Source organism: Octopus bimaculoides, chromosome 23 (genome assembly GCF_001194135.2).
Source record: "Octopus bimaculoides isolate UCB-OBI-ISO-001 chromosome 23, ASM119413v2, whole genome shotgun sequence".
Classification (NCBI taxonomy): Eukaryota; Metazoa; Mollusca; class Cephalopoda; order Octopoda; family Octopodidae; genus Octopus; species Octopus bimaculoides.
Genome location: NC_069003.1, coordinates 28,159,960 through 28,180,602, shown reverse-complemented (window position 1 = coordinate 28,180,602; position 20,643 = coordinate 28,159,960). Strand labels below are relative to the sequence as shown.

The 20,643-nt window shown below is 28.9% G+C and overlaps 1 protein-coding gene across 1 annotated transcript in view; it reads left to right on the top strand.

Annotated features, from left to right (window-relative positions):
* LOC106882611 (collagen alpha-3(VI) chain) overlaps positions 1-20,643 on the top strand; it is a 180,154-nt gene that overhangs the window by 81,505 nt on the left and 78,006 nt on the right. The window contains exons 21-25 of the mRNA XM_052975952.1: positions 1,639-1,677; positions 2,220-2,258; positions 3,645-3,677; positions 9,583-9,621; positions 15,093-15,107. Coding sequence (XP_052831912.1) covers positions 1,639-1,677; positions 2,220-2,258; positions 3,645-3,677; positions 9,583-9,621; positions 15,093-15,107 — 165 coding nt within the window. The remainder of the gene's footprint in view (positions 1-1,638; positions 1,678-2,219; positions 2,259-3,644; positions 3,678-9,582; positions 9,622-15,092; positions 15,108-20,643) is intronic.

Genomic DNA, 20,643 nt, shown 5'->3' with positions numbered 1-20,643 from the left:
GTGTGTGTGTGTGTGTGTGTGTGTGTGTGTGTGTGTGTGTATGTGCCTGCCTAACCAATATTCTATTATAATGTAATAATCTGATGGCAAGTTCATTATGTATATTGTATTAGCAATGTAGAAATCTGTTGTGAGGTATAATTTTAGAGTCAATTTGGAATATATTTACAGAATATCCTATTATAGAAATGGAAGTATACTCTAGTATTTGTTGTGTCACATATTTACTTTGGAATTAATTTTGTATATCTTTTCCAGAATACATTTACTGTATATTTAAACTAAGTGTTAAAATAATTTTCAAAATAATTCATATATTGTAGAGTATGATATACATTTTTAGATGAATTGTAGAATTAATGTGATAAAATATGATTTAATATTTCTTAATTATATTGTTTAAATGTTGTAAAATTCAAATATATTTGAACTTATATACTATCAAATCAGCCAAGAGAGTAATCTCTTGTCACAAACCTTGCATTAAATCCATAAGAAAGATGTTTGTCTCTTAATAACTTCTTAATTAATCCATCTTATTGTTGATTGGTTTCAATTCACCACTTCAGCAGTCTTTGCTATTTGAGACTGTCTAAATATTTATTAGATTTCAGTACTGATTTTAATACATCCTATTGGGAAAATTAAATTGTCATAAAGGTCACTATATATATATATATTTATATATATATATATATAAAATTGGTTTCTGTGATTTATATATATATATATAAAATCACAACACCAGTTTTTCAATTTTCAAATGCATTTGATATATATATATTTCAAGAAGCTATGTAACAGTTTGTTTCATAGATGCTATTCTCTTCAGTTGTACAGGTGAATCAACTTTATCCTTGAAGTTAATCATCCTCATATTTCATATATGGACACTTATTTTAATTTCGATAATGAAAAGAAGTGTACTTTTCATTTTCCCTTAGCAATCCCTTATGTTTAATACTCTATTATTATAATTTATTTGAAGTTATTTTATCATTAAATTTTCATATACTTTAAATTAACTTTCCACTGAATTTTGTTAATCTATCAACCCTGTAGGAGATGTAAGAAAACAGAAGATTTGTAAGACATATATGATCTATAGCATTTTCTTCTCATGCTCTTAATCTTGAATTAAAATCTTTTCGAAAGTGTTTATAGATTTTTTTTCTTTTGATTGTGTGTATATATATGTATAAGAGCACACACACATTTCAATTCTGTATTGAGTTAATTATTTCAATCTGGGAAGATTTCTTAGTTGATATTGAGAGAATATCTGCATATAAAATTATTATAAAGTAATTATCAGGTTATCATTATTAATATTTTGCATCTGAATCATATCTTTCTTTTTGCATAATATTGCATATTTTAGTTTTCATTTCTCAATTCATCTTAATGACACTGAGTACTCAATTGTGACGATAACTACCCAATGGCTCATGGTTTAGACTATTCCAGATTCACTGAAAGAGAGTTACACAATATGGTTCCATTTTATAAAGCTAACAGTTTCATTTCCACTTCTATCTGAAGTATTTTGTGAATTGTGCTGACACTAAATATAGTGTTTCAATTATTCTGAGTTAATATTATATCAGTGAACTCATATATTTCATATCATTTTCATAGCTCCTCCAGCCCCAGTTAAACCCGTGGAATTAGCAACTGGTAAGAATTTAGTACATAAATTATATATTAATTAAATGTAATGTTAAATTATATATTGTAAATCCTGTATTATATACAGTATGTAATTAAATTATATAGTGTAATGTTAGACTATATTATATCCTGTAATATACATGAAACTACTTCTATGTCTACTTATTTATTCACTAGAACACTCTCCCCAAATCATACCTGGTTACATTACAACTTCTACCATAAAATTTATTAAAAAAATAATTATGCTTCTTTTTAGATTTGTAACTATATGTTCACGAGTTCAAATACTACTACAAGCAATGTTTTTAGGGTATAATTTTTTGAAATAAGTGATAATCCTGCTTTGATGATTCCAAATTCTATATGAAATATTTACTTTTATGTTTTGTAAGGACCTCATGTTTTTTTGGGGTTTTTTCTGATAAAGGAATTATTATTGTAGTGATAACATGTTAAAATATTTCCCTTTCAAATGTATAAAAAATGTGGATCATAGAAAATATACCTGTTTTTATCTCACATATAAGAAAATATATTTTTAACAGCTGCACCTTCCCCTGTCATACCTGTGGAAATTAAAACTGGTAAGAAAAACTAGTTAAAAAATATGTTACTAATAATTTTAACCATGAACAATTTAACCTGCCAGCACTTCCCTGTGAAATAACTAATGTGTATGTTATATTCTACCAGTATATTTATAATACCATAGAACCAGATAATAAGTTATCACTGTTGAAGCAACTGCCGAGGGTTCCAGCTGATTTGATCAACAGAAAAGCCTGCTTGTGAAATTAATGTGCAAGTGGTTGAGCACACCACAGACACACATACTCTTAACATAGTTCTCAGGGAGATTAAGCATGACACAGAATGTAACAAGGCTAGCCCTTTGAAATACAAGTACTAGTGATTTTTGTGAGCTGAGTGAACTGGAGCAATGTGAAGTAAAGTGTCTTCCTCAAGGACACAGCACACTGCTGGGAATCAAACTCACAACCTTATGATCATGAGCCGAATACTCTAAACACTAAACCACATGCCTACTGTTGAAGTATACTTTAGTAATTTTGATACTGATGAATACATTGCTGAAATATTATACAGCATAATGTACTATATATATAACAAAAAAGCATTCCATAATGCCAGTTTTTCTATGTCATTACTTCATATTTATGTTAGTAATGAAAGAAGTTTCATCAATTCTGTAATATTTTCTCTAGATGACCATGTAGCTGTACATATTAATACCTTTCATCTAACAATCCTAGTTATCATACAGATGTTTAATTAATATTCTAATTTTTTGAAAAACATGTAAGGATATGTACTTTTTTTACTTCACCAAAACAGATGTAATCCTATATAAGATAGCAATATTCAAACTGATCACTAATTATTCTAATTGATCACCTCAAATTTCAGCATGTTACACATATAAATTAATAACACATTTATAATTACTATGTTACTTCAAATTATTTTTACACTTTTACATATTTTTAATTTTTCCAAATGTTAGTATTGTCTCATAATACATATTGTTTTTGTCTTATATTGGTTCGATGTTAAATACCAGGTTATATATGTTTAAATTAATATATTTCTTAATAAATAACTACATTTTATAATAATCCTTTCTATGGAGCCTCTAAGGGATGAAAAAACCTGTTTCCTCTGTGCTCATTTTGCCCAAGACAATAAGCATTATTTGTTAGCCTCTTTGTTATCCCAGTATGCAATCATAGTTTATATTACATGCACTATATGGAATTTAGCAATGTATGAGGTGATGTCATTTAGAAAATTCTATATGAAATATTTCATTATTTCATTCTATATTTTGTAAGAAATACAAATATGACATTTTATGAATACATAAGTTTTTCCTTTTTGAATTATTCTAAAACTTGCCCTGTAGAATATATTTCTTTTGCTTCACACATACGACAATGTATTTTTAACAGCTCCCCCTGTCATACCTGCGGAAATTGCAACTGGTAAGAAAATAAGCATTTGAAAAATACATAGCTAATAATTCTAACCTTGAACTCTATTTAACTTGACAGTATTTTCATGTGTATGTTATATTCTAATATATTATCATGCCAACTTTTACCTGTGAAAGAAAATCTAATATTCATAACTTCACTCTCACCAAAATTGTGTGTATGTGTGTGTGTGTGTGTATGTATGTGTAGCCATCCTTCATGTCTAAATTGTCAGTCATGTATGTTATCATATAAGAGAGTATGAGAAATTCATCATCATTATTTTGATGTCCACTTTTCCATGCTTGCATGGGCCAGATGAAATTTGTTTAGGTAGATTTTCTATGGCTGTATGCCGTTACTGTTTCCAACCTTCATCTATTTCCAAGTAAGTCATATTCCTCATGACCAAACATGGTTTCATGGTAGATTAGAAATGAAGGACACCACTTGCATTTACAACTATTATGCAATGTCAAGGCAAGGAAACAGTAACACGCACATGCATAGTAAGCTTCTTTCAGCTTCCATCTACCAGATCCACACACAAGTTTTTGGTCAACCTTGGAGGAGTTGCAGTGGAAGACTCTTGCCCAAGATGCCATGCAATAGAGTTGGACCTTAAACTGTAGTTGGGAAACAAACTTCTTGGCACACAGTTACTCCTACACCTATGTATAATATTTTGTAGATTTCTTAAATTTAAACCTTTCCCATTAATGCTATGAAGAAATTGCATACTTATTGAGATTATTACATCAGTGTAGTGTTCTAACAAATGTTTGGGACAAAATCTCTGGATGATAGTGTGAAATAAAATCAAAATTAATACTGATCATACTATGTGATTATTTTCATGCATTAATTATTTGGAATTATTGATATCTGTTTTAGTAGAATGAATTAAAAGAATTTAAATATACTTAAAAGATCCATTATTTCATGCCATTTTATTGATATATAGCACTAAGTTTATTTTCACTATATTACATCCAATTTAGGGCAAAAATATTCATTATTTCTTCGTTTATATATGTGTTTTTGTGTATGTTTGTAACAATAGTCATACATTTAGACATGGCTATTTTTCTCTATTTACCCTAGAAAATCAACAGTTTCCTCATTAAATCATGTGCTATCAGTATTATTAGATATCAGCATTATAAACATTAGCAATATTTTGGGATGTCAACATTAAATATCAAATTATTTTTATAGGACACTACTGTTTTGCATGTTATACATGGATGATAAAAAAATCATAATCGATGTTTTTTTTTATAACTCATAATAATAGATTGAAGTCAGAAATACATACATTCAACATTGTGTGTGTATTCTTGATAATGTTTCAGTATTTTATGTTATGGAGGTTTTTTCTTTTTTTTGTTAAAAACTTTGTGTTACAAATGTGTAATACAATTATTTGATAATGAACCTTTTACTGACTTAAAAATTGATAATGTATCAAAAAGTTATTTCATCAAAGTACAGTAGTGACCATAATACAGTGTTGGCCAAAAGTCACCTGACGGTAAATCAAAACTATTTAATTCCAAGATTTATTTATGTTTAACAAGTGAATGAATTTAATAAAAGTATCCAAGTCTGAAACATCATGAAAATTGTTCAAACTGAAGTCCTTCTTGAGCGACATATTTTTCCATTCAAGTTATTATTACAGAAGTAGAGATGTTTCTGGAATTTTGATTTGCTGTTGGGTGACTTTTGGCCAACCCTGCATAAGGGTCAATAGGAACAAGTTTATTGAAATATTTATTGTAGAAGATTAACAAAATGTTGACGCTAGATATTTTACACATATTTAGATATATCTAATATCCATCTTTCGTGAAAATTTCAAGTGAATGGAATAAATATTTTGTAAAATGGCCAAAAGTTAAGTGTCACTTAGAAAAACAATGAAAAATGGAACAAGAACAAAAAAGAATCCATTACTATTAATATTTTGTGAACATCCCTTTACTATCTATGACTTCCTGACATCTGTTATCACTGAATTAATTTCTCACAAAATGATGGAGTATTATTGTTCCATTCATTTTTCAATAATTCCCCAGAGTTCATCTTGGTTCTTTGGATTTCTCCTTTGTGCCCCATTTCCAGTAATCCAATAATCTTCTAAAAGTTTTCTATAGGGTTGAGATTGAGGTAGCCAATCCATGAGATCAGCCTCTTCATCACTCAAAAAATCTTTGTTTGACTCTCTTCGCAGTGTGACAAGGAGCAGTCCTGCATGAAGATAGGAGGTTGAACTGACAAGTATCAGAGATGTGGAAGGGTATGTTGTCTAAAAATCTGCTTTGCCAGTGCCTGAGCAAGCAACCCAGAACCTTGTAACCTCCAAAAAACTGTTTTGTGAAATATGTTGACATCAGAAGTGGAGCTAAACTTGTGGGATATTTCAGCAGCTCTCTTAAACCTGTCCTTCAGTGACATTCTAACCATAATACAATCCTGTCTTGGTGAAGTTTTATGAGGTCTACCAGTTTTGGATTTAGCAATTGTCAATCCTAATGACTTAAAATGAATTATAATTCATTGCACAACACTTCTAGACCTTCCTACAGTAGTTGCTATCACAGAATTTGACTTGTTCTCTTGGTGAAGGCACACAATCCCTTGTTTTTCATTACAGGATACCGGTCGTCTCTTACAAGCTGCCATGTTGACAGTTGAAGGTGCCAATAATGTAAGATCATAAGAACTAACTGTTAGCCCATTAACATTCTTCTAAACAAAAAATACCTCGGTTAGTAATTCATTTTTTCTATGTGACCCTTAACTTTAGGCCGCTGCAATTTGGAAGATTGTTTGTATTTCCTCATAACATACGGAATATTTACTCCATTCACTTGAAATTTTCACGAAGGATGAATATTAGATATAACTAAACATGTGTAAAATATTTAGTCTCAATGTGTTTTTAATCTTCTATAATAACTATTTCAATACACTTGTTTTTACCGACCCTTATATTATGGCTGCTACTGTATTTTGAAGTTAGTCTAACATCTCTCATTAATATGATTTAAAATCATTCTTCTGAATTGACATTTTTTTTTACGACTCAATCCTGATATAATCATACATTAACATATTTCTCTTTTCACTTATTCAAATATATATCATGTTGAAAATTTTTCATTCTTTATATTCTGTAATTAAAACTGGAAATTGAAACTGGTAAGATTAGTAATCAACAAGCATATAGCCAATAATTCTAACCATGATCACTATTTAACTTTGCAGTACAATATTTGATAAAAAAAAGTCATAGCCTAATAACAATATATTTAATTCATTATATGTATTTAAAATATTATTATTAACATTTAAACAATTATTTTTTAATACTTTTGCAGTTATTCTTGTTCTTAATAGTGAATGTAAATTCTCTCTTTTAGTGTGAAATCACTATAACTGTGTGTGTGTGTGTGTGTGTGTGTGTGTGTGTGTATGCGTGTGCGTGTGCATAAGAAATACAAATTCAGTTTGTCAATTTCCTTAGAATTTATATGATCACTAGTCATAGAGATGCATAATGCTGACGGAATATCTTTGTATTATTATCAGTTATAGGTGTGTATCTTAAATCAGTGCAGACATGGCAAATAGTTAATGAAGTTAATTTTGCACTCATAGATCTACAGAGTAGCATGTGATTGTGAGGCAAACTTCTTAACTCTACAGGCACACCAATACCTATATATTATATATATATAAAATCATCACCATAGTCATCCTTTAACGTCTGTTTTCCATGCTGGCTTGGGTTGGACACTTTGACTGGAACTGGAGAGCTGTATCAGTCTTATTTGGCTTGGTTTCTATGGTTGGATGCCCTTCCTAATGCCTACCACTTTACAGTGTGTACTGGGTGCTTTTAATGTGGCACTGGCACTGGACTCTTTCAGGCCAATCCTCCTCACCAAGAGAAGCACCCTTAACACTGCTACTGTTTAGGATGAGTCTTTTTGAGTACAGCACAGCGCCAGGTATTTCAGTGCTTCGTCATCTTTTTGTGATAATGAAATTGGTTCAGGTAAATAAGTAGTCCCTTTATGCATATAACTTATATCTTTAGTAAAAATATTATTTAGAAAGACAAAAATCTTAAGACTGCATATAATACCATTCACCTTAATTTAGCATTCATTTTCCATGCAGGCACTGGTTGAACAGCTTGACAGGATCTAATAAGGCATAAGACTGTGTCATCATCATTTTAACTACTTGAATGTATTATGTAGTTAAAATGACATACCCATGTTCCAAATATTGGTTTCTGTATCTTAATGATGAACTTGCTAGTCATTTGATGTTACAAAGTTTTGAAGATTGAGCTATACATTCATAACTCTGGCAGAAACATTAGCACACTGGGCAAAATACTTAGAGGTATTTTGTCTGTCTTTACATTCTGAGTCCAAGTTCTGCCGATGTCAGCTTTGGATTTCATCCTTTTGGGGTCGATAAATTAAGTGCCAGTTGTGTACTGGGGTCGATCTTATCGATTGGCTCCCTCCCAAAAAATTTCGGGCCTTGTGCCTAGAGTAGAAAAAAAAAATTATTTTAAGACTGTTATCTCCTTTGTAAAGAAATATTATGTTTCAGTCAAATATTTTGTTATAATTATTTTATTGTTGTCAGCAGTGAATGTAATTCGATATATCTTACCTAAAATGTTAACACACACACATATATATATAGTTAGGTGCAGGCATGGTTGTATAGTAAGAAGTTTGATTCCCAACCATGTGGTTCTGGGTTCAGTTCCACTGCGTAGTACATCTCTTCTACTATAGCCTCAGGCCAAGTCAAGTCTTGTGGGTGGATTTCATAGACGGAATCTGTAAGAAGCCTATCCAGTATATATACATTTATGTGTGTGTGTCTTTGTATCTGTGTTTGTCCCTATACCAGCACTTGACAACCGGTGTTGGTGTATTTATGTTCCTATAACTTTGAGGTTCAGCAATAGAAACCAACAGAATGAGTACCAGGCTTTAAAAAAATAAGTACTGGAGTCAATACAAACGACTAAAAATTCTTCAAGGTAGTACCTCAACATGGCCACAGTTTAATGACTGAAACAAGTGTAAGATGAAAGATATAGTTGTCTAAAAGTCCCTGAGTCAGAGAAACACAGGCACTCATAGATAGAGCAGGGTATAGTATTACTAATAGAATACAGTATTATATTTTTATATCACCTAGAATACAAACTGGTTTGATACCAGGCACTGAGAAGTAGTGAATTTGATCTGCAAGTCCTTAAATAGTAAATCCCCTCTTTTTACTTGGATAATTAATATCACTGGTATTATAAAGGCTCATTTCATACATAGAAAAAAAAAAGTTGGCAGAGTTAGTTTCATTCCTTTTAGGTCAAATATGTAATTATCATATTATTGGTATTACATCAAAAATGACCTTTTGCACCAAAACAAAATTCTTGCAAATCATAGTAATGAGGTGTAACTTGAAAGTAATTCAGCTGTTATTTCTAGCAGATCAAGTGATTATATCAGGCTCTCTCATTTACAGAAATTCTTAAAACAAAGTAAAAGCTGGGAAAAATTACTGCTGGCCTGCCTATTCAAAGATGACATGGGGCTAAAGACCAACAATTACTGCAAATCACGATTTTTTATTGATAATGTAAAGAGTTTTTTTTAACTCATAGATTTAAAAGTAAAATCAATTTATGATCATCTGTCTTCTTTGGCAAAATACCAACATGTTGCATTGCTTTACACTTAATTTATATTGCATTTTTATAACATAAAGAATAATCATTCATATATAGGGCTCACTCTATTTTGAAATATATCCTTCACCAAAAGATATTTTCTCTTCCTCACAAAAGAATATATGTATATTTTAACAGTTGTACCTCCTCCTATAGAGCCTGTGGAAATTTTGTCTGGTAAGAAATTAGAACCTGATAAAAATAGCTAATATGTCTAACACAAAAATGATATTTCATATTTTAAATCTTACATGTTGAATGTTTAATCATTTTGTCTTAATCTGTATGTTTATGTTTTTTTCTAATTGTTTTATTGTTACTGTTATAAGTAAGTGTTTGTTTGTGCTTATTGTTACTGTTAATGTACTGTTATTGTTTGAGAACTTCTTTATGAGATATACTTTAATATTTTGTTGCAAACAAAATACTGGAGAATATATAAATAAATAAATATTGAAGTTATCATTATTTTTTATGGCTTATATATTATTTAAGAATGAATACAAAACTTTAAAAATAACTGGTGGGGTTTTGCATGGTTTTGCATGTTGTTATTTCTCCCCACACACCACCACAAAAAAGCAAACTGCTGTTCTGTAAAGATTTTCCCTGTAAGGCTATGGTTTTACAGGTGATAAATGTAAATTGATATCAAGAATTCTGTAAATTCCTGCTTTTGAGGATGCAAAGAAGCTTATGGCAGCAGTTGATATTCAGTAAACAATGGTGTGTAATATAATATTTTGGTCAGATTGTATACATAAGGAATAAAATAATAAAATAAAATAAAATAAGAGTTCATCCTTAGAAATAGTCAATGCTGCATCTCTCTTGAATAAGCACTGTAGAAACGATAATTTCTTATGGATTCAGGACACATTACCTGTCTATGTTTGTGTGTGTATCTGAAAAAATAAAATGTAAGAAGACTGAGAACATATAGAATAGAATTGGAGAGAAATTTTGTAGCATTTCCCAACAATGAACCATAAAGCCATGTAAACTAGACTTCCGTCTTTAGTTTTATTCTAATTATTACATAAAAATCTATAGATGCTTAAAAGAGTAGCAGTGCATGTACTTTAGCCCAGGTATTAGTATAAATTAGTACAGTTAACAGTTTTTTAATGTTTGTTTTAGGGTCTATGGATTCTGTTCATTGAAACTTTCTTACAATTGGTATAGGTAGAAGATATTTTTAGTGTTTTGTGAAGTATCTTTCTCACAAATAATTTTTGGAGTAATACTTCTGAAAATGTCTTCCCATCCAACAGAAGAAGAGCAACAGTCTCCTAATTGTCAAGAATTTCTAAATACTTTTGATTTTTGTAAGTGTTTCTTGACTGGCTTGCTGATCACTCTCAGCAAGAACAATGATTTCCTGAAAGTGAAAAATTCCTCTTGTCTTTTTTAAAGAGTCAATGTTAGAAAGTTGCTAGAATATCATGAATTTCAAATATTGTATTTCCAGCAGTGCACTTGCACCTTTACTCTGAATTTTTAGAATGCCATTGTTTTCAAGAGGTATTTTTCTTTTGATATATTTTTCTTTCAAGTAGTATATGGTTGAGTGTGTGTCCTTCAAACCTGTATTATTAAGACACTATTACCTTGTACTGTAATACTTTCTCAGTTATTAATATGACAATATTTGATCACTTAGTAATAATCCATCTCTGGGTGTGGTGCAATTCTTGTGAATGCAAATATTCTCCTTGGTCTTTTGTGTATTCTTTGAAAATCATTCCAATTTCACTTACAATTCATACTGTAGATTTCATAAGAACAAGTTTCAAATGAAATGATATTTACACTGTCTTTAGTGCAAAAAAAAAAAAAAGAATGAAAAAATGATACTAGCTTATTATAAAATTGATGAAATAGCCAGGAGTGACATTTTTAGAACACTCAGATTGTCTTAAAAGTGTCAGTGATTGCTTTCTTTTATTTGATAAAGCAGGCTCTAGTTTTTGTTCAAACTGAGTTGTAATGAGGCTGTATGCCAATATGTTATTCAGATGGTATCTACATTCAGGCTTCATGGCATCAGCTGTTTTGATACTTTTGTGCAATATCATGCCTCATTAAATCATGGTTTCATGATTTGTTTCATTTAGCTCTGAACAAAGTCAAGATTAGTGTGATAACTGACAGGGTGCACAGCTCTAAATAAAATGATGAAATTACTTTTCTCCTGACAGGTATTGTTCAGCAGATAGTATAGTGACTTAAATGAAGATTTGTAAACATGATATTGAAGTATTCTATGACAACAAATAATTTTAATTTCAAAATATTATATAAGGCATGTTTAAAAAAATGTTCATAGGAATTTTAATGTTTGATTATTGTGTTAATTACAGACAGCTATGCATGATATAAAAATATATACTCATAAATATCTAGACTCCAAATATAACAAAGTTTAACAATAAATAGTTCTGTTATTCTAACAAATGATATGATCTTTTTATGATTAATTTTTTGTTCAGCTTTGTTAAAAACTCATATTGAAGAATTGGAGATTATCATGTTGTTGTCATTTGTTTTGTTTGGTTTGTGAATGTTACATTGTATGTTATAGTTTTGAATTTGTTTTATGTTTCTATCATGTTTATTTAAGAAATTGTAAATGGAAATTGATAAAGCATTGGCTGATAAGAGATTATGAAAAGCAGTTTATTGTTTTTCAAACATTTAACAATACTGATATAAACTAGTGAGATTATGATGGTCACATTAACTATTTCAGTGAATTTGTTTTCTTTATATTTTGTTCATTCAAGTAACGGTAGTAAATTACTTTATACCCATGACCATCGTCATGGGATTTTATAGTTGTATTATGAAATATATTGTATTTGACTATCCTTTTGTTTTTTATTTAACAAATTGAGCATTTAGTTTTATTAGAAGAACTTACCTTCCAGTAAAACTGTCGGAGATTCATGACAGGGTAGATATGAGTGTCATGTAGTCTGAAAGCATATATATTATTATTACTCTCGGGCATTCTATTAAGGCCATAATTAATGTAAAAGTAAATTGAGATACAAATGTTATAAAAGTAAAGAGTAGTAGATGAATATGACAAATTATAATAATTACCAGTTCCTAGTGTTGAAGTTAAGTGATTGTCATTCTTGGATGCTTCATTTTAAGGAGCTACAAATTTTAATACAATCATCTTTCACCTACAGTACCTCACGCAACTGCAGCAATGTGATTTATTCTGAGAACTCATAATGTATTTAGAGATGCATCATAGACGGAATCTGTAAGAAGCCTATCCAGTATATATACATTTATGTGTGTGTGTCTTTGTATCTGTGTTTGTCCCTATACCAGCACTTGACAACCGGTGTTGGTGTATTTATGTTCCTATAACTTTGAGGTTCAGCAATAGAAACCAACAGAATGAGTACCAGGCTTTAAAAAAATAAGTACTGGAGTCAATACAAACTAAAAGCATAGTTAGAAATACTTAAATATACAAACTTTTTTCCTCCATAATAAAAAAAATGTCACTTTTATTATTATTAATTTTCCATGAGTGTGTATATATATATATATATATATATATATATATATATGCACATAAATAGTACATACATAAAGTCACTTGAACTATAAATGATGTGCTTAAAATAATTTGTATATAAACCCTTACTTATCATTTTGAACTACTTTCCAAAGTGTAAATAGATTGCAATCATAATTCACTTTCTGTTGAGTTGTTAGCTGTAAAAAGTATCTCTCTCTCTCTCTCTCCCCCAATATATTTCCTGAAATTTATTTTTGTTAAGAATATATTTGTTTATTCATCTCATATATAAGACAATATGTTTTTGATGGCTGCACCTCCAGCTATAATACCTGTGGATGTTATAACTGGTAAGATAAATATTTGAAAAATATGGAGCTGATTATCTGACACTTGAATATGTTACATTTAAAACCTTCAAAGTTTGATTTTTAAATCATTTTTGCTTGGGTCTAATAACTACAAGTTTTTCTCTTATGACTGACATAAAATATGAACCATTTGTATGTGCATATTTGTAAAATAGGGCATAATTATGTTATAATATATATTTACTTGTAGTTTCATTGGTCTTTTTTCTACATACTTCATCAGATTTCATATTGATTTAGTTATCATTGTTAGATATACATGGTGTTTTAGGTATATTATCTAATGAAAGGAAAAGTTATAATACTCCCAACAATGTCCAATATTATCAGTGCCAATATTATCAAAGTTCTGATTTGGTATCAAACCTGAGTAACACATCACAGTTGTCTTTTGTCCAAAAGTTTGCTTTCTCTTTCATATACACTACTGTGTCTCAGTTCTTTTGTCTCAGATGTTTTTCAAGTATATACTATTTTGTCAGTTACATAATTTTCCTGGCCTTTCCAAGAATTTGTATACATTTGGAAGGCCAAATCAGCCTTGGTGGGACACAAAACAACCTCACTTTGAACTCAATTATTTAGTTAAAAATGAAATTGTTTATTAATCTCATAGAATATCAACACTGTATAGTAAATATTATAGTATTTTAAGTAATATAAATAGTGTAGATAGGGAAAAAATATCTCCTTTATCTGTTATAATATAAGCATGAGCTCTGTTATCCATTATAAGGGATATTAGCGGTGAGCTGGGTGAAATGCTTAGCAGTATTTTGTCTGCCATTACATCCTGAGTGAAAATTCCACTGAGGTCGATTTTGCCTTTCATCCTTTCAGGGTCGATTAAATAAGTACCAGTTATGCAGTGGGGTCGATGTAATTGACTTAATCCTTTTGTCTCTCCTTGTTTGTCCCCTCTATATTTAGCCCTCTATGGGCAATGAAAAAATAATTATAAAGGATATTAGAAGTATAATTGAGATAGTACACATGTATTGTCTAATCATTGTAATTTATTTGTGATGTAATGTTTATGCATGCTTGTTATCTAGCTTTGACTAGATAACCAACACAGATAAAAATTCTGTCTTAGAAAACAAGATCATTCACCTTTATAATCCATTGCAATTAAAAATTATCCATAGATAACAACTTTGTCTATTCGCATTCATCTGATTTGACATGAAGCATGATGCCAATTTTGTTTTTCAGCATACTTGTACTTTGTTGTTCATTACATGCTGACATTACACATCCAGCAGCTCATTTCTTTCCAATTTCATATATCCCCACAGAATCTAATCATTCTATAACCCTCACATAAACATGTTTGGATCATTCACATCTCTATTTCTAGTGTCTCATTTCACCACTATGGAGACCATGTTTAATATTTGTCCCAGTACCTCATCACACTTCTAATATAACTTCCTAAATTTTAGCAGTTCTAATTAAAAGTCAGTCAATTTAACTTCATTCTCTTATCAACATTCTTCAAAACAGAAGAAGCATCTAAAGGAACAATGGACCGTGTTTCTCTTTCAGACTATATCAAACTAACCAAGAATTTCAAAAGGTTTGTTAACCTGGCTTGCCAGTCTACTGATGGAATTAAACAATAAAATAATTTTTGTTTCAGCTATTTATAAAATTTAATGACAAAATATTAAGTTTTAAATATTCTTATAAGGAATATACTTATTTCTTTTCTTTCTATAAATTTTTTTCAGTTCGCACACCACCAGGTATGTTGATAATTACAATTTTTTGCATAATTAAAACTGAAATTAAAACACTTATCTTGAAATAATTAAAGTGTGTAATTATAAGTAATAAGGTGTATTTATAATTAAATTTTACAATATCTTATTAAAATATTATTGTTTAATATTTAAATTGACCAAATTATATTTACTATTATTTAAGTGCCATATGTAATTGATATTTTGTTTTCATTGTCTATGTTTTAAATGAATTCTATTGTTTCATCTTTTGCAAATGTTACTTTTACATTTTACCTTCAAACTTTGTGTACATCTATTAATCTTTGAAGTGTTTCTTTGTATGTTGTTAAGCAGGATTGGTTTAAACATGACAGAAATTAAACATGCGTTTTTTTAGTGGGAGGGTTTGTAGAAGGTATCGAAATAATCTCACACAATGTTTTAAATCATAAATAAAACTAATACAATTTCAAGCTCAAGTGAATTGAAGATTAACAATTTATCTTTGAATGTAATTTTTTTTCCTCCAAAATACACATGTTGAGAAAATGATTATTCTGATAATCCTGAAGCCAACCCTGCTGATAATATTATGAAATATTGAAGCTGTACTAATAGTAAAAGTTCATTTCCTTTTACAGACAATGTTAATATTTCCTGAACTTATGCATTTCTTTTATCATTAATTTCCTTTTTTACAGCTAATTGGTTTCTCAAAAATATTATTTCAGAGTTATTTAAATTTAACATTTCTTACATAACTTTTAAACAAATGTCATATTTTGTACTTGACTCTGTTATTTAAATGTTATTTAAATGATTTTTCTAAGTATGAACGATGCAAAATTTCATTTTGTTTATCATTCCATGGTTTTCATTATTAACTGTATAAATTTATCATGATATTTACATTAATTCTATTTTTACACACAACCATTTGTAAGTATATGATTTTCTTTTTGTTATTTAAATGTTACAACATATATTTATGCAGTAAGAAAAACCACTTTTAAATCAATTTTAAATTTTGTCAGTTATTGATATTTCAAAATTTCTTTTATTTTCATTTTATGGAACTCAAATTAACTACAAATATCTCATCAGTTAAACATTTATAAAATACCATTTTACAGTAAAAGAATGAGTTATTTTTATAAATTAACAAAATATTATCATCTTATTTCAAATATTATTGACAAATAGAAATTTTTAGTTAATTTGAAAAAATTATGTTATTGGTTAAGCATTTATTTCATCCATTATCTTTATATAATCAACATGATACAACTTATTTACTTTATATAGTTTCACAAAATCATACTGTTTGAAAATACATGTTCTTGGTGAATTTACTTTACTTGAGTAAACTAAAATTTAAACTAGAATTTTTTTTCTTTTAAATTTAACATTTTGATTAAATGTTAATTTTTCATTATGAAACTTCAACATTATAAGACATAGAACATAAATGCACTAAATATAGCCACTCTTAATATTAAGAATTTATAATAATTTTCTTGTTTCAATCTCATCTGTATAGTATATTCTTATATTTAATCTAAAACCAGTCCCTTAAATTCTCTGTATGGTTCTTCATAGTTATTGTCATTCAGTTGGATAATATGCAGAAACTTTGTATTTCATTTCATATATATTTCAAAGAAATTTTCTGGGATATGCCTTTTAAAATAATATAGGAAAAAAGCAATTAGTTTTTAAATTAACATATTTGCTGATAATTTGTTTTTAATCAAAATCACTTCAAAATATTTTTAATTTGTGGAGGAAGATTGTGAATATAACTTACCAGGTTAATTTTCAAACATATTTTTTCATTCTATAAAGTCTGTCCAAAAATAATCCAGACTTTAAAAAAAATCCATGCTATTGCTTTACTTACCTAATATAATAGTTCCATCCAGTTGTTGTCTCAATCCCAGCATCTTTATCCAATTTTGAAAAAAAATTTTGGAATCCAATTTCAGGGACAGTGCATGGTACTCATAGCAAATTTCTTCAATCTCTTCTGACATTTGAAATCTGCTACTTTTCAGCATTGATTTCAACTTTAGAAACAGAAATAAGTCTTCAGGTACCAAATCCAGAGATTAAATGGTTGATGGGATGAGAATTGTCTCATGCTTTGGAGTTAAGGAGTGGTGACATGTGAGCTATTTGAAATGCTGACATCCTTTAGTGCTTAACTTGCCAACAAATCACCAAGTACATTAAACTGTCAAGTATATGTAATTTAATGATTAACTGTGGGGCATGATGTAACTAATATTAGACTAAATATCAAGGTTACCATATACCCCACTGTAATCATGAGCTTGAGGCACTGGCTCAAGCCCCATTTTGAATATCCAGTTTCTACAGACCTCATATGTAACTATAAAATAGTGTAGAATCTTTTGCATCTATAGAGACTAAGTTAGGTGTCAGAATTGACCCTATAGAAATGATTTTGAGTACTAAGGGTGCTGAATTATTAGAAAACTGTTTTATCAAACAAAATATTGTTTGATTTTCAAAAAGACCATCTGTAAAACAGTTTAGAAATTCAAAATGCCTTACCAGACATTACATCATTGGCACACATTTTGTAAAGATGCAATGCCAATGAAGGACAAGCTCATGATTTTCTTATATTAAGAACTTATACTTAAACTATATTGTAGTCCCTCTTAAGTCTTATCTACTTACTCCTATCTATTAAAAACTTAATTACTACTTTGTACTAGTATGAATAATTTTTTAGTTACAATAAATTTATATGAAGGGTCAAAATGGTCAAAATGGTCAAAATTTTTATTAGATCAATGGTTCCCAACTGGGGTCCATGTGACCCTTGCAGGAGGGGCTTCATATAAAATTTTGTTGTTAAAACTTCTGTGCAATCCTCGAAATATTTTGACAATTTTTTGCATACAATTCCTAATAATATTTAACTATAAAAATATAGTAGGATTTTTTAAACATTGAATGGCTATGAGAACCACTGTATTAGGTACTGGATCAGCTTAGTGGAAGGATTAATCTTTTAGGAAGAAACTATTAAACAAATAAACAGCCAGTTTTAAGGCTGATTTTATTTAATTTTAGTTCTTTATTCTCTATTCCTCATGGTTACATCTACTTTTAACTTTTTAACCATTCCTTATATTGCTTGTGTTTAATTTTTTCTTATTTAAACTTTTAGGTTTACAATGTAGGGATTCTTTTCAAAATGTATGTTTGTATTTTGATTTGTAATAAAATTTTATCTGCACTATTTCTCGTAGGCATCAACAATAATGGAAAGTCAGATGTTGTCTTCTTGGTGGATTCTGCCAGTATTAGTAATAAAAAGAAATTTAGAAAAACTCTTGCATTTATTAAAGACTATGTTTCTGATGCCAATATTGACCATGGGGATGTTCGAGTTGGGTTGATTATATCTAATCAGAAGAATTATGTTAGGTTCTATCTGAACCAATTTAGTACAAAGCATGAGGTTCTTGATGCTCTTGAAGTTACATCATATAAACAGGGCAGATCAAACTTAGCAGAGAGTTTGAAAATTATGCGAAATCAGGTTTTCTCTGAAAGATTTGGTGATCGAGCTGATGCCCCTAATTTTGCTCTTTTACTACTCAATAATCAGTCCCACTCAACTAATTCAGATGTGATTGATGTAGAATTTGATCTTGCTCAGAAAGAAGGAATTCACATCTTTGCCTTTGACATTGGTGAGTCAAACCTAAAATGTTTAAAAGATGTTTTCCTCAAACCATCTGAATAGAATGCAATGCTCATTTAATTTATTGATGTTTCTCATTTGCATATAGTTCATTGAGCATTTCATTCTAAAATTATACTGTGAGATTGTATTGGATATAAACGAATTCATAACATTAATTTCTTCATTAATCAGATTTTTGTGGGATGATTTTGATGTAGGCCTCTGTTGAGAAAGTAAATATTCCTTGTAATATTTTATACGAATACTGGTTTTCTTTGTATTTTTGTGTTTCTGTTCACTAGCATTTTCTGATTGAAACTTGAATTCTTGTTAATGCTTCTTTCCGTTCAGTGTAAGATAGATAACATGTATTTCTTGTGTTGAATGATATATATCAAACTAGACAACAAAAATATAATTAAGAACTAAATATTTTATTCGTTTTTAGCAAATTTTTTAACATAAATTATATATTTTCTAATTCACATACCTGTAGCAAATATTTAAATTTAGATATTCTATCTTAAATAACTTTAACTAAAGTGAAAGCCATACAACTTCACTAACAAAACTTTCTCCTGTTGATTATTAAAGCATCATTTTATTCATCAATATTTTCAATGATGTTTTGCATTTTTTCTGATGGTTTCCTTAGTTTGTAATAAATAGAAATTGTTTTATATATAAAATATTATGGGTGCACATTACACATTTTTATAAATGTGTTTTATTAAAAAGTACATTTTATTTTCTTATTTTTAATAGGGTAGGCAAAAACTATGTTCTAGCTTAATGGTGATGTGAAAAAATGCCTTATCTATTCATGTAATGTGATGTTCATTTAATTAAAAAATGGCTTGTTGATTTATAAGGAGAAACATTAAAGTATCTTACTTTATTCTGTAATTCATTTTGATAAAAAAATATCCAAAAGTGATAAGTGGAATTTTTTTTTTAATTATTGAATTCTAATTTATATTGTTGCATTTTCAAAATATAATGTTATCAAGTTAATTAAGAAGTATCCTAAACAAATTTAACTAAATAGTGATATCATTATGATAAGAATTTTCATGAAACTGTTAGATATTATATTTAAATATATTATGAATACAAAATAAATAAAAAAACTGTAGTTATCCCAACTTTTCTTATCAGTTATTTTTAATGTAATTTTTCAATTATACATCAATCTAATATTAATTGTAATTAGTTTCTCCTTTTGTTAATCTTTTAAGTTATCTAATTAGATTACCTAAATTAACAAAAAAACAAAACTTATTAATTTTTTTTATTATTAGACACATATTAAACATAACTATTTTAATTACCATTATTCCCTTTAAAGATATATTAAAGCCATTACTATATCTATTTATCTAACTATTTCTAAATAATGCAGAGGTAAAAATCTGTACATTTAGTTTCCTTTTTCAATTATTCTTGCTTCTGATGAATATATCTAAGTATGTGTGTATTGACTGAATGGTTAAGAAGTTTGCTTCACGCTTATGAGGTTCCAATTCGATCCTTTACATAGCATTTTGGGCAAATGTCAATTTCTATAGCATCCATCCCTAAGTTTGTGAGTGAAACTTGGTACATGGAAACTGTGTAGAAGACTATAGGTTCATTGTATCTATTGTTAAAAAAGGTACAGCCTTGTCACATACTGGGTCATGTTGGTACTGCCTGAAATTACATTTAGGGCACATATATCTGTGGAATGTTCAGTCACTTTCACATTCATTTAGGAACAGGTAATTCAGTTAATCTAACAATTGAATTTCATCGTTGCACAGTGAATATATATATATATATATAAATATATAT